The following is a 16,101-nucleotide window of genomic DNA, read 5'->3' as shown; positions in this document are numbered from 1 at the left end:
CTGACCTTCCCCACCAATCTAACAGGAACTATTCCCATCTCATTTTTGAAAGCCTCCAACTTGCCAGATGCCCCTTTACATGCAAGCAGCTTATCCCAATTAACTTTTGCAAATTCTTGCTTGTTGCCATTGAAATTCACTTTTCCCCAGTTTGGGACTTTGTCCTACCCTGTTCCATAACCATCTTATGGTCATTCATCCCAAAGTGACCCCTCTCTGACTTATAAACCACTTGCCCAGCCTCATTTCCGAAGAGAATTTAATCCCTTCTCTAGTAAGATCATCAGATGTACTTTCGAAAACTCTCTTACAAAGGCAACTTGAAATTTGCATGATTTCCCCCAATGTTTTATGTTCTACTGCTGCTGTTGCCTCTTCTCAGTCTCCTGTTCTTTCCACTTGCCCTTTTATTTTCACTTTCCACCTTTATTCTTGACCTCACCGTTACATCCTTATCTTCCTGCGATGCCCTGTTCTGCCTTGGTACTCCCTTACTTTCACTTTATAACTTTTCTTTTTGCTCTCTCAATGCAAGTTGTTCTGTTTTTTTTTTTAACATTGCAGGACCTCGTTTCAGTAATCGCCCCGTTTGGCAAAATCAAATTTTTTATAATCTGTAGCAGCACCAGTATGATTATGAAGACACGTAGTCCTCTTTTATTGTTATTTAGTAATGCATGCATTAAGAAATGATACATTATTTCCTCTGGTGTGATATCACAAAGCACAGGATAGACCAAGACTGAAAAAACTGACAAAACCACATAATTATAACATATAGTTACAACAGTGCAACAATACCATAACTTGATGAAGTCCGTGAGCACAGTAAAGTTCAAAGTTTCTCAAATGTCCCACATCTCACGCAGATGGGAGAAGGAAGAAAAACTCTCCCTGCCATGCCGACCACTATCCGACTGAGTCATCTGAAAACTTCGAGCTCTGATCAGCTCTCCGACACCGAGTACTGAGCGCCATCTCTGTCCGAATGATTCGACCTCCTTCTCGGTCGCCGAAAGCAGGCAAGGCTGGGGATTTTGAGGCCTACCCTCCGAAAGATTCCTGACCACACAGCAACGACAGCTGTGGACAGGCGTTTCAGAAATTTCTGCAGATGTTCCTCTGTGCTTTCGCGTCCATTCTCCATCAAATCAGAATTGTCCACGGTCCAGTAGTTTGGGTTCAATGTATTTTACTGGAACAATATTCAGCAGGATCAAAGTCAATTATCCACATGAGTCATCCATCAGGTTGTTGAGGTTTATCTACTTTTTCTGCGCTACTAACAGGATGAAAAAGAGGATCAGTCATGTAGCAGGCCTTGCAAATGTAACGGCAATGATGGATCGAACAGAAGCGGGAGGATGACACAAGGAGTGTCAATGCTCGACTGTATGCCAGGTAAGAATGACTATTCCAAAATTAGAAGGAGCTTAGCTTAATTTTGATGAATGTTCTTGAAAGTCCAGTCAGGCTTTATTCTGAAAATAATCTATTTCACAATGAATCCGTGAAATAAAACTAAATACTTATTCCTGGAAAAAAGTACTACTTCTTGTATAGATTATTTGGTTGGCTGTTACACAGAACTGACTATTGGCATCTATCACAAACATTATAGGTCATTATTAGGATGTAATAATGTTGGGAAAATATGGAAGATCAGTAATTATTCTTTTCTTAATGTGATATTGAGGTGTATACTGATGGTCACTGAAGATTAAATAGATTTTCTTTCCCTACCACTTGTAAGGATGAAACAACTATCATAATCAATCAGCTTCAGCGTGACAAAAAAGTGGCTCAGTCCAGACACCATTAAATTACACAGAGGCATTCAAGTACGAAAGTTGTTAGTGATTGAAATTCACAAAGTTGCCCTGATTAAGTCCAACACATGTTAATGCTTCATGAATGGAAATTATTTTTATGAAAAGAACTTGCTACATGACTCTTCCACGATGCTCACCCCTCTCTCCATGGCGATGAGGCTGTGAGACTGCTCCTGCTGTTACGCACTTTGTGTCTGTGAGCTTCGCGGCGATTTGCTCCACTATCTGCTGAACTGAGGCTTTGGGCCTACCTGGCTGCTCCAAGGATTCGGGGTCTATGAACTCTATTTCGGTTGGGATGGTGTTGCTTGCTTCTATTGTTTACATGATTTGTGTTTTTTTTCCCCTTTTCTCTGTGCATTGGGTGTTGGTCTTTCATTTTTAATTGGGTTCTTTTGGGTTTTTTGCTTTGTGGCTACCTGTAATTCAACAAATCTCAGGGTTGTATAATTTATACATTCTTTGATAATAAATGTACTTTGAAACTTTGAATGGGGCTGCTTTGTCCCATGTGAAAAGGGTGCAAGGTATTTGTGACTCAGTCCTCAGCAACGCCTATTTAACACCTGGTGACCCTCTGTATAATTGCACACCATTTTTTTAAGCTTTGCATGTCCCTTTAAGATAACTACTTAATAGACAGATATAGTTGGTTAGTTGGTCACAAGCTGAAGGTCATTGGGGACAGAGTAAATAAACTAAAGTTGAAAGCAAGGAGGATGTGGTGCTGAAAACTATTCCGGAAATATTGCTGAATGTCATGAATCAGCCCAAGTTAAAAAGACGACTAAAGCTTGTTAGTAGATTGAATGCAGGCACTTGCTGCAGGAGGCAAAAAGTGAATACCAGTGCTAATAAAAGGGGTTAGAGAAAATTATATGACAAAATATTCAATTCTGCTCATCTCAAGGTTGTTCGAATAAACCACATCAATGGTTCATATTAGTTTTCCTCCCATTCTGTATGTCAGTTTTTCCTTAAGTCATCGTGGTATTATATTTGCTTAACTACTACTTCCCTTTCATCTTTGGATTCCCATGAAGCTTTTGAGAAGGGCGCAAACAAAGAGGGGGACTTTTACAGCTATCTTGATTATTCTGAATTAATGTTATTTCTTTCTTAACCCACCAGCTTTCTCTTTTTGTCCAGTCATCTTTGAGATACTGCAAGACTGGTTTTGTGCACTTCCAATTTTCAATATTTTTATAAACAAAATGAACTTTATTCACAATGAAAAATACTTACAATTATAAACCATGCAACACTTTTTCATTCTTGCATCCATAGACAATGCATTTTGTCAAACAAACTCTTCTCGGGCTTCCAGCCGGGGACAGGTATCAATTAAACTATTGTGTCGTGCCAATGGCTTTTGGCACTGCCTGGTAAAGAAAGCCATTGAAATAAGACTAGGGGAAAAGAATTTTAACAAAGACCAAGGTCTTGCTCTGTAGCTAAGAACTGGAATTGGATTGTAAACAAGGTGGGAGAGCAGAAACCTGATTGGATGAGGCCTAATCAATCAGGTGAGATGGACTACAGGGATATTAATACCACCGAACTAGACATGCCCAGGCATCATCGCTGATGAAGATGGCAGAGTTTGTCATCAAAACATCAGTTATACCTGTACCCGTCTGGAAACCCAGGAAGAGTTTATTTGTCATATACGCTGGGAGAGCACCAGGTCCTTTCCCAATACTTTTAGCGTTAACTTACATTGTTTAAAACCAAGAGCACGGTTGCCACTCATATGGCCCCTTGGTGTGGTACACTACTACAATAATTGAGTTCTGCTACTGGACAGGGAGGGTCTGGGTTGGGTCCCTGGCTCCTTCCTGTCCAATTGAGGAAGAACCCTCCACTGTGGTACTTCCATACCGAGCCCTTGCAGTGGCTGCACCAAGCTTCAGTGCCTCCCTCAGCAGGAGCTCCTGCAGCCTGGAGTGTGCCAGTTGGCAGCATCCCTCCATGGACATCTCGATGTGCTGGCAGACCAAAGGACACCTTTCACTGAGTCGAAGATCTTCCTGCAGCACTCAATGTACGTCTGTGTGTGTGTCCCTGGGAACAGCCTGCAGAGTCCTCTGTCATGTAGCTTGCTCAAGACATGACACAAGGCTGTGCATCTTTCTCTTCACGGTCTTCGCAAACCCGCAGCCTGCAAAGAGGTGAGCAACCGCCTCTTTCCCATGGGAGAGTGGGAGAATGGATCAGCTCATGATAAAATGGAGGAGCAGACTCGATGTGCCCAATGGCTGACTTCTGCTCCTTTGTCTTATGGTCTTATGGAAATTCCATCACTGAAAGTGGTACCTTCAGCTGTTTTGATCTGAGGCTTATGAAATCACCCTCTCTCTGTATTCCCTCTTAAGGAGGGAATATAGAGACAGGATGATTTTACAACTACTTCTTTGACCAAATTTTTAGTTAGTCATGTGGCTTGATATCTCCATATTTGGCTTAGAATCAAATTTTCTCTGTTACTGTAGCTGTTGAGTTTTCAGTCTGTATTAAATGTGTTATTGTTAAAAATGATGCCAACCTACAAAGAAGCTAATTTATATTCAGGATTATGAAGGTCTTTCAGGAAAAACTTTTGAAAGTTATTATTAATTGTTTGTTTTCACAGAGTGTCCTTATCACCGAGCCCTTGGGTTTGAATCTGGAGCTGTTACAAAAGATCAGATAAGTTGTTCCAATGAAGATCAGTACAACGGCTGGTACTCTTCATGGATATCAAACAAAGCACGAATTAATAGCCAGGGTTTTGGGTAAGTACCAGGATTTTGCATTATTACATTTAACCTTTGCTTTAACACCCTGTTTGAAATTGCAGTAATTTCTTTCCATTTAATTGGAATTTAAATTGTAATTTATCATCAGGTGAAATGGAAATTTCCAACAGAAAATTTAGAGTATAGAACACTATAGCACATATACAGGCCCTTCAGCCCATCTAGTCTGAGCCAAGCCACAAACCTGCCTGGTCCTTTTGATCTGCACCCAGATCATTGTGCTCTGTACCCCTCCCATCCATGTGCCTATCCAAATTTCTTTTAGATGTTGAAATTGAACCCACTCCCACCACTTCTGCTGGCATCTTGTTCCACGTTCTCACCGTCTTCTGAGTGAAGAGGTTCCCCCTCATATTCCCCTTAAACATTTCACCTTTTACGCTTAACCCATGACCTGTCGTTGGAGTCTCACCCAACTTCAGTAGAAAATGAAAGCGTGCATTTACCGCATTTATACCCCTCTTCATTTTGTATACATCTATCAAATTTTCCCTCAATCTTCTATGTTCCAGGGAATAAGGTCCTAACTTGTTGAACCTTTTGCTATAACTCAGGTCCTCAAGTGCCGGCAACATCCTTGCAACTTTTCTCTGCACTCTTTCAATTTGCTTATATCTTTCCTGTAGTTAGGTGACCAAAACTGAACATAATACTCCACACTTGCTAGATCATTTCTGATACCGTCAAAATTGGCCTTTCTCCAATTTAGAATCTCAATCGGAGGACCAGGCCTATCCTTTTCGATAATTACTTTGAAACTAATGGCATTATGATCACTAGATGAAAAGTGTTCCTCTACACAAATTCTGTCACCTGCCCTGTCTCACCCCTTAATAGGAAATCTAGTATCACACTCTCGCTGGTTGGGACTTCTTTGTACTGATTAAGGAAACTCTCCTGAACACATTTGACAAACTCTTCCCTATCCAGCCCTTTTACAATATGGGAGATTCAGTCAGTATGTGGAAAGTTAAAATTACCTACTATCACTACCAATGTTTTTTTTGCAAAAATCTACCATCTCTCTACAAATTTGCTCCTATATATCCCACAGACTGTTGGGTAGTCTATAATATAATCACACTAACGTGGCCGTACAGTACCTTTCTTATTCCTCAGTTCTACCCATAAAGCTGCACTAGACAAGCTCTCCAGTCTGTCCTGACTAAGCACTACCAGTACATTTCCCCTGACTAGTAATGCCTTTAATGCCTCCTGCTGTATCATGTCTAAAACAATGGAATCCTGGAAAACATGAAACATGAATATGTTTAAATATGGTGACCCAACTATTTGAATTTCTGAATAAAGTTGTTGCAATATTTTACTGGGGGCATAGTGGACAGCAATGAAGACTATTAAAACTTGCAGTGGGATCTGGACCAGCTGGAAAAGTGAGCTGACAAATGGCAGGTGGAACTTAATGCAGACAAGTGGGAGGTTTTGCGCTTTGGGAGGACAAAGCAGGCTAAGACCTTAGGACATACATAGTGAACAGGGGGCACTGAGTAGTGTAGTAGAACAGAGAGATCTGGGAATTCAGATCCATAATTCCATAATTGCTGTTGCAGGTAGAAAGGGTCATAACAAACTTTTAGCACATTGGCCTTCATAAATCAAAATGTTGAATACTTTAATTATGTTGAAGTTCATAAATCAAAGTACTATGCACACAGGAGTTGAGATGTTACGTTGAAGTTGTATAAGACGTTGGTGAGGCCTACTTTGGAACATTGTGTGCAGTTTTGGTCACCTACCTACAGGAAAGATATCAATAAGATTGAAAGAGTACAGAGAAATTTTACAAGGATGTTGCTGAGTATTGAGGACCTGAGTTATCAGGAAAGGCTGAGTAGATTAGGACTTTATTTGCTGGAGCACAGGAGAATGAGGGAGATTTGATGGAGGTATACAAAATTATGACGGGTATAGATAGGGTGAATCAAGCAGACATTTTCCACTGAGTTTGGGTGAGACTACTGCTAGGGGTCATAGGTTAAGGATGAAAGGTGAAATATTTAAGGGGAACATGAGGGGGAGCTTCTTCACTCAGAAGGTGGTGAGAGTGTGGAACAAGCAGCCAGTGGAATTGGTAGATGTGAGTTTGATTTCACATTTAAGAGAAGTTTGGGTAAGTACATGGATGGGAAGGGTGTGGAGTGGTACCATCCAGGTTCACATCGATGGGACTAGGCAGAATAATAGTTTGACATGGACAGGAAGTCCCAAAGGGCTTGTTTCTGTGCTGTTCTGCTCTATGATGATTTAATTTATTAAATTTACAAATAAACATCTTTGGATAGTATAAGACTTTGAATTTATACACTATATTTTTCTTAAATATAGCCCAATATCTGGCTTTCTGTGTCAATGGAGCTTTAGGTTTGGTCTTTTACTGCATCTTAAGGTGGCTCAAACTACTTGTGAATTGAACCTCCTATCTGTTGTTGCATTGATTTTTAAAACTGAGGTTGATCAAATTATGGTGAATTTCAATAGTCTGGTGAAGAATATGCCAGGGACTAAATTGGATTATCTTTAAACTAACAAGTGTGATTAACCAGCATACTCCTTTTCATGCCAGCAGCAGACCATCTTTATACATTTAATTGATAACTTGACGTAATCAACCAGAAGTGGTCTACTTGTTGAGAAGTATTTTAACCTCTCAACATGTGGATCACTTTATTTTTTTGGTTAACATTGTGGATGCTGGGAGGCATCCTAGAACTCATCATAACCTCAAAAACAATCAAGGACGACACAATAATGGAGACAGCCCAAACTGTAAGTTTTTTATTGATGGCAACCTAGTGGTCTCTTTGTTGGCTGTACAAATTTGGAGAGGTGTTCTTTTCCACAATGGGTCAAGCAGCACTCTTGATACACATGGCAAAGGTAATGGGAAGAGACGGCTGTGGTAGTAATTGCCACAACCTATCAGTGATGACACTTGGATGAATGAGGTTAACAAATGTGTCTTCAAATACTCCATGTCACCAGTGAATTACACATCCACATTATACATCAACATTCTCTATCAATGCTGAGACCTAAAATCCATGCGTTCCATTCTACCATTACATCTTAAGTTCCATCACAAATCTTACAACCGACACACCTTGCCTGTCAAACTGTCTCTCAACACTTCAGCCTCTCTCTTTGTAAAACAAAATGGTATGTATTTCTTGAGTGCTGCTGCTGCAGGATAACCTCAGAAGAAGGTATGCTTGCTATGACTGGAACAGACATTATTTCGTCTTTGGCCAGCAGTAGAGATGAAAGTACTAGTCAGTATTGCCTTAACCAATCAACCCCATTTCCCTGTCATTTCAAATTTGCCCGTTTACAAGCCGCCCTCTCTTCTCCCTACCACCCTATTCTTGTATCTTTTCATTTTCAGATTATAGTCTTCTTAGGCATTTCTTTGAGATCAACGATAGCTTCTTTCTACTGTGGGTTTATTGGTTCTGAGGTGGCCAATGTGGGAACAACTAACTTGCCCACAGATGGGACAGTTGGGAGGAGATTTTATGATGGTTTCCCCAACCAGCACCTTCTTAGGGCTTCTGAGTATTCTCACTTTATAGCCTCAATACTTCTCCATTTTGAGTGGTGGTTGGCCAGAGCTTTTCAGGAGTTAGTGGGAATGTTGCACTTCTAGAATTGCTCTTAAAAGAATGCAGTATAGAGCATCTGTTTCAGAAGACTGATGTTAATTTTGGAAACAATACAACTTGCCAAGAATTAACTGAGAATAACCTGGGTCACAGTGCTAGAGATTTTGGACTAGAATAACACATTCCCATTGTTTACTTATGCTTCTGATAAATTCAAGTGGGTTTATGGAGACAGTATTGGTACTTTGAATTGCTTGCTGTAAATAATACAGATTTCTGAAGCTTATAGGAGGGAGGGATCCTAGCTAATGCCTTGAGATGATGAGTTTTGTATCATGGTTACAGTATTGATTCTAAAACACTCATCTCCTCAATCAGTGCAGGCACATTGAAGGTGGTGGTCAACTGTCTGTGGACCTGTACTCAATAGAGTTCAGAAGGATGGTGGGGGATGTCATTGAAACCCACAGGATATTGAAAGATCTGGATCTGTGTTGATATAGTGAAGATGCTTCTATAAGTAGCAGGATCTAGAATCTGAGGTACACCCTCAGAATAAAGGGACATTCCTTTAAAATTAAGATGAGGAGGAATTTCTTTAGTGGGTGGTGAATCTGAGGTATTTGTTGCCACAAAGGGCTGTTGTGGCTATGTCATTGTTTGTATGTAAAGCAGGGATTGATTGACTCTTGATTGGTAAGTGGGTTAAAGGTTATGGGGAGAAGACAGGAGAATGGGTTTGAAAAAATATCAGCCATGGTTAAGTGGTAGAGCAGACTTGATTGTCCAGATGGCCTAATTCTGCTCTAGTATCTTATGGTCTTATGTCTACCTGCAGCAAGTAGTAGCTTCCAGTACCTGGGATTTGGTGTCCATTTGCCAGTAGCTGCCAGTAAACCTTTATTGTTGGAGAGTCACTTGATGCAATGGGGACAATCCCTCAGTGTAATGCACCACCATTTCCAGTACTGTCACGATGTGTGATGTAAAGTCTGGATGTGGTGTTTCTTGGCCCAAAAATCTTGCAACCAGAGGTGTATCATACAATGTACAGGTATCAGAGTGGCCAGATCACAAAAAAACATACAGGTTTCTGTGTAGAGGACTCAATTGAGAGAGCCTATGGAAGGCTGCAAGGTACCAGTGGGTGAGGCAGCATATGGAAAAAGAAACAGTGAACGTTACAGGTCCAGGATCTCTTGACCCTTTGATTTTCATGTTAAATGAAATGCTTAGGTGTATTGCAAAGCAGGCCAGAAATTTTGTCTGTCTATACTTAACGCTTCCTCAGCAAAGCAACCAATATAATCAAAGACCCCCCCCCCCCAACCACCACCACCAAAGCAGGGACGTTCTCTCTTCTCCTCATTCCCATTGGACAGAAGATACAAAAGCCTGAAAACTAAGCTCAAGGACAGCTTCTATCCATATTCAGATTCAGATCTATTCATCACTTGTACATCAAAACATACAGTGAAATGTGTCATTTGCATTGACCAACAACACACCTAAGGATGTGCTGGGACTAGCCCACAAATGTTGCTACACACATTGGTGCCAACATAGTTTGTCCACAATATTCAGCAGAAGAACACAAGCAGCAGCAACAACAACAAAAAAAAACCAACAAGAGCCAAAAAAGTCCTTTCCCACCACCCCTACAGTCAGGCCTCAACCGGGCCTCCATACCTTTGACCTGGTCTCGCAGACTTCGGGCCTCTGACTACCCCAGGACACGCTGATCACGCAACTTTGACTTTTGGATTCAAGCCCAAAATTTGCTGATCATGGGACTTTGACCTCAGGACTTGCCAATTCCAGGACTTTGACTTGCAGGCCTCCACTTCCAGACTTGCACAGACCACAATCTACTTCATCATGGCCTTGCACCTTACTGCTTGGCTGCACTATACTTTCTCTAATTGTAACATTCTGTTATCGTCTTCCCTTGAACTACCTCCATGCACTGTGTGGATGGCATAGAAAACAAGGTTTTGTATTTTGTACCTTGGTGCATGTTATAATAATAAACCGATTTATCAAGCTGAATGTCAAAAATCATTTGGGAGGCAGCATCATGGAATATTTCCTTTCCATGAGTGCATTATTAAGGATCCAATCACTTGTTAAGTACAGTGAGTCCATTAATTTGAACAGAGAACAGAACAATGAGTTAAGTATATTAAATTGTTTGAGGGTTTTCTTCTGGTTTAGTTATATGAAGTCCCATTTAAAAAAATTTTTGAATGCTTTTTGGCTTTTAAAACACTGCTAGAGTCTTCTGCTATGCAGTCCTGGTCAATCAGCTGAGTACCAATTGCTAATGAAGTTAGTGTTGAAATAGCCACTCTAGGCGACAGCTGATTCAATAGGAAAATAAACGCTGTGAGTTTACTTCTATGAGCTATGGTGTCTGTTGTTATTTGCATATCCACCATGTATCATTTGACATACATTTTTGTCCCAAATTTTTATTATTGCCTTTCTTCCCTCCCACCCCCACAATGCATACAGGTGTGCATGGCTATCAAGATACCAGGACAATCAGCAATGGCTTCAGATCGACTTGAAGGAAATCAGAGTCATTTCTGGGATAATAACTCAAGGGCGATGTGACGCTGATGAATGGATGACAAAGTACAGTGTACAGTACAGATCCAGTGAAACCCTTAACTGGGTTTACTATAAAGATCAGACAGGAAACAATCGTGTAAGTACTCGAATCTATCCAATAAGTCAAAGGGTAAATAAAAAGGTGAGGTAATGTCTTCTCTGCCACATGTGACACTTGCAGCTTAATTGTGGCAGTTAAGAGCATAAGGCCATCAGACATATGGGCAGAATTAAGCCACATGGCCTATCGAGTCTGCCTGGTTGCTTTATTATCCCTCTCGACCCCATTCTTCTGCCTTCTCCCCTCAACCTTTCACACCCTGACTAACCAAGAACCTATCAACGTCTGCTTTAAATATACTCAATGACGCGGCCTCCACAGCTGTCCAGGACAATGACAATGAATTCCACAGATTCATCAACCTCTGGCTAAAGAAATGTCTTCTCACAAATGTTCTAACGGATGTCCCTCTATTCTGAGGCTGTGCCCTTTGGGTCCTAAACTTACCCACTATAGGAAATATCCTTTTTACATCCACTGTCTAAGCCTTTTAATATTTGATAGGTTTCAATAAGATCCCCTCTCATTCTTCTAAACTCCAGCGAGTACAGTCCAGAGCCAGCAAGCACTCACTAGTTAATCTTTTCATTCCTGAGGTAATTCTCGTAGACCTCTTGCGGATCCTCTCCAATGACAGCACATCATTTCTTAGATAAAGGGGCCAAAACTGCTCACAATACTCCGTGTGGTGACCAGTGCCCCAGCATCACATCCTTGCTCTTATATTCTAGTTCTCTCAAAATGAATGTAAACATTGCATTTGCCTTTCTTACCACCAACTCAACCTGCAAGTTAACCTTTAGGAAATCTGCACAAGGACTCCCAAGTCACTTTGCACCTCAGATTTTTGAATATTCTGTCCGTTTAGAAAAGTCTGCGCTTGTATTCCTTCTACCAAAGTGCATGACCATACACTTCCCTACACTATATTCCATCTGCCACTTCTTTGCCCTTTCTCCCAATCTGTCTTAGTCCCTCTGCAGACTCCCTGCTTCAACACTACCTGTCCCTCCATCTATCTTTGAATTGCCTGCAAGCTTGGCCACAAAGCCATCACATATAATGTGAAAAGAAGCGGTCCCAATATCAACCACTGTGGAACGCCTCTTATTACCAGTAGCCAAATAGAATAGGCCCCTTTTATTCCAACTCTTTGCCTCCTGCCAATCAGCCAATCTTCTATCCATGTATCTTTCCTGTAATAGCATGGGCTCTTATCTTTTTAAATAGCCGCATATGCAGCACCTTGTCAAAGGCTTTCTGAAAATCCAAGTAAACAACAACTTCCACTGACTTTCCTTTGTCTACCCTATCTGCTATTTCCTCAAATGATTCCAACAGACTTATCAGGCAACGTTTCCCTGTATGGAAACCATGCTGACTTTGGCCTACTTTATCCAAGTGCCCCGAAACCTCATTCTTAATAATTGACTCCAACATTTTGACAATCACTGAAATCAGGCTAACTGGCCCACAATTTTCTTTCTTCTACCTCCCTCCCTTCTTAATGAGTGGAATTACCTTTGCAATTTTCCAGTCCTCCAGAACCATTTCAGAATCTAGTGATTCTTTAAAGATAACTACTAATACCCTCACAATCTCTTCAGCTACCTCTTTCAGAACCCTGGGGTGTAGTCCATCTAACCTATGTACCTTCAGCCCTTTCAGCTTCCAAAGCACCTTCTCCTTAGTAAAAACAACTACTCTCACTTCCTAACCCCAGATACTCTCGAATCTTTGCTAATGTCTTCCACAGTGAAGATGGATGCAAAATACTTAGTAACTTGTTTGCCATTTCTTTGTCCCCCCCCCCCCCCATTACTACCTCTCCAGCATCACTTTCCAGTGGTGCAATATCCACTCTTGCCTTTGTGTGAAAAGTTCAATAAATTGTCCGGTAAACACCCGCAAAAAGTTATGTCTACATCCTACCTTGCATCAGATCTACTCACCTGTTTTCAGATATAATCTCCCAGTTAATATCTTCATTCTAAAATCCTTGCTCTAAAATCACTATTGAAACTCTCCATGGTTTCTCCTCTCTTTATCTCTGTAATTTCTTCAGCTCCACACAGCTGCCAAGATGCCCTAAGTCTGGGCATTCCCTCCCAAGCCTCTCTAATTTCTTTAAACACCCTTAAATTTGCCCTTTTGATTGCAGTTCTTCAAAACAGCTTAGAATGTTTTATGTAATAAAGCTGTCATTTAAATGAAGCTATGGCTGCTGCTAATAGTGTTATTCCTAAGAGGCACAGAGAAACTGAAATGGCATAGAAGGAAATAATTTTATCCTGCTGGGTGGTTGTTTACTTGTCTTACACACTGCATTTTTCATTGCTTGCCAGGAAACACCTCTCTGGGAAGGTATATCACTTATCCACTATGTGCTGAAAGATAAGTTATTGTTACGTTTTAGTTCACCTTTACAGAGTTACATTTTTGCTCCCACAGGTGTTTTATGGAAATTCAGACCGATCATCATCAGTACAGAATTTCCTGCGTCCTCCGATTGTAGCTCAATATATTAGAATTATACCATTGGGATGGCACGTTCGAATTGCTATCAGGATGGAACTACTTGAATGTCTGAATAAATGTTAGCAATAATAATCACAACAGATGAAATAGCATATCCTGTTAAAAATATGGGCTTTGTTTAAAATTAACAATTAAATCAGCTTGGTTTCCATTTCATTCTGTGTAAAACTTGAAATTCATCAATTTTAATCTAGTGACTTTTAAAAGAATATTTCTTGTAAGAATCAAATTAAAATTAATTTCTAGTGGTATTGTGTGATCTCATTGTTGTCCTACAGGTTGGATCTAGTCCAGAAATCTTGAATTAAAACCTATTCACCTGCTATCTCTGGTCTTCTGACCCCTACTGGCTTCTTAAATATTTAGTGTAAAAACTTCACCCTGATTGAGTAATCCTTTAAACTTCTCGTGCATCTACACCTTCTGGCACAATGCCTTTTCATCTCTTAGGATGGCCTTGGAGGTTCCAAGTACTAAAAGATTAACATGGCATATTTTGGAAGTAATGCAGGAAAAATGTTTTATTTCTTTCAAACGGTTCTTTATTCATTACAAACTGATTGGAAATATGGGAAAAAAGTCAAAAAACCATGTGATGAGACAAATAGTAATATTGCGAACCCTACTTCAGTCTTCACTTAGCCTATACACACAGCATCTTTCCCCAGTGACTTCAACTATGTTGGTTTTAGGTCAGACTTTTGCTCTACCATCTCTCAAGTAAAAGTTTGTTTTTTCTATATATGACTTAAGTTGCAAAGAAATCACTGCTTTTTATACTTAACATCTTTGCCAAATCTTAAGTGCACATCGTTCACATCTTCCTACTCATTTCTCTAAAACCTTAAATTACCAGTCAGCGGATTTTACTGTCAGTCTGGGCTACATCCGAATTTAAGATGCAGATTAAAAAAAAAACACTTCCTACCCAATTATAAGACCCAACAGCCCAGGTCCCATCCATTAACCTTTTAAAGTGTAAACCAACTGTCAAAACAAAACCCGAGGCTTTTCCTGTAGTCTCTGCATTACCTCTGCATCACTGTCTGGTATGGAGGGACCACTGCTTATATTAAGTATCTATACAAATGGAATTTAAATAAGAAGTGGCAGAGGGGGCAAATACAGAGGTTCCCTGTCCTTTCATAAATGTGATGGCAGAGGGGAAAAAGCGTTTCTTCAGGCTTCTGTACCACCTCCTTGATGTTAGCAATGAGAAGAGGGCATGTCCTGGGTCCTTAATGATGGATCAGAAAATGCTGTAGAAAGTTGTAAACTCAGCCAGCTCCATCATGGGCACTAGCCTCCCCAGTCCCCAGGACACCTTTAAAAGGCAGCATCCATCAGTATGCACCCCATCGCCCAGGACATGCCCTCTTCTCATCATTACCATCAACTAGGTGGTACAGAAGCCTGAAGACACATACTCAACATTTCAGGAACAGCTTTTTCCCCTCTACAATCACATTTATGAATGGACATTGAACCTATGAACACTACCTCCATAGTTCCCCTTTTTGCACATCTAATTTAAATTAATTTATATATATATTTCTTATTGTATTTTATAGTTATTATTATTATGTATTGCAATGTACAGCTGCCGCAAAACAACAAATTTCCTGACATACAAGGTACCCCAAGCAAGGCTTATTGAGAGAGTAAGGAGGCATGGGATCCAAGGGGACATTGCTTTGTGGATCCAGAACTGGCTTGCCCACAGAAAGCAAAGAGTGGTTGTAGACAGGTCATATTCTGCATGGAGGTCGGTGACCAGTGGTGTGCCTCAGGGATCTGTTAGTAAATTTGCTGATGACACAAAGGTTGGGAGTGTTGTGGATAGTGTGGAGGGCTGTCAGAGGTTACAGCGGGACATTGATAGGATGCGAGACTGAGCTGAGAAGTGGCAGATGGAGTTCAACCCAGATAAGTGCGAAGTGGTTCATTTTGGTAGGTCAAATACAATGGCAGAATATAGTATTAATGGTAAGACTCTTGGCAGTGTGGAGGATCAGAAGGATCTCGGGGTCCGAGTCCATAGGATGCTCAAAGTTGCGCGCAGGTTGACCCTGTGGTTAAGGCGGCATACAGTGCATCGGCCTTCATCAATTGTGGGATTGAGTTTAAGAGCCGAGAGGTAATGTTGCAGCTATATAGGACCCTGGCCAGACCCCACTTGGAGTACTGTGCTCAGTTCTGGTCGCCTCACCACAGAAAGGACATGGAAACCATAGAAAGGGTGCAGAGGAGATTTGTAAGGATGTTGTCTGGATTGGGGAGCATGCCTTATGGAGAATAAGTTGAGTGAACCCGGCCTTTTCTCCTTGGAGTGACGGAGGATGAGAGATGACCTGATAGAGGTATATAAGATGATGACGGCAGGCATTGATTGTGTGGATAGTCAGAGGCTTTTTCCCAGGGCTGAAATGTTTAGCACGAGAGGGCATAGTTTTAAGGTGCTTGGAAGTGGGTACAGAGGAGATGTCAGGAGTAAGTTTTTTTTAAAACGCAGAGAGTGGTTAGTGTGTGGAATGGGCTGCCGCCGGCGGCAGAAACAACAGGGTCTTTTAAGAGACTCCTGGATAGGTACATGGAGGTTAGAAAAATACAGGGCTATGGGTAAGCCCAGGTAATGTCTA

General features: G+C 40.9%; 1 protein-coding gene across 1 annotated transcript; it reads left to right on the top strand.

Annotated features, from left to right (window-relative positions):
• Positions 1–1,344: 1,344 nt before the first annotated feature.
• Positions 1,345–13,525, top strand: rs1a (retinoschisin 1a). The gene is made up of 4 exons (XM_072262328.1): positions 1,345–1,401; positions 4,465–4,606; positions 10,765–10,960; positions 13,376–13,525. Exons 1-4 carry the CDS (start codon positions 1,365–1,367, stop codon positions 13,523–13,525), a joined length of 525 nt encoding a protein of 174 aa, XP_072118429.1. The 5' UTR covers positions 1,345–1,364.
• The last annotated feature ends 2,576 nt before the right edge of the window (positions 13,526–16,101 follow it).

This window comes from Mobula birostris, chromosome 6 (genome assembly GCF_030028105.1).
Source record: "Mobula birostris isolate sMobBir1 chromosome 6, sMobBir1.hap1, whole genome shotgun sequence".
NCBI lineage: Eukaryota > Metazoa > Chordata > Chondrichthyes > Myliobatiformes > Myliobatidae > Mobula > Mobula birostris.
Note: the sequence above shows the minus strand (reverse complement) of the source record. Positions and strands in the feature narration are given on the sequence as shown.

Bases quoted from the DNA above. Each gene is read 5' to 3' on its own strand.
- rs1a (XM_072262328.1), top strand. From the start codon at position 1,365: ATGACACAAGGAGTGTCAATGCTCGACTGTATGCCAG. The intron at 4,607-10,764 runs GTAAGTACCAGG...CAATGCATACAG, and splicing joins ATTAATAGCCAGGGTTTTGG to GTGTGCATGGCTATCAAGAT. The intron at 10,961-13,375 runs GTAAGTACTCGA...TTGCTCCCACAG, and splicing joins ATCAGACAGGAAACAATCGT to GTGTTTTATGGAAATTCAGA.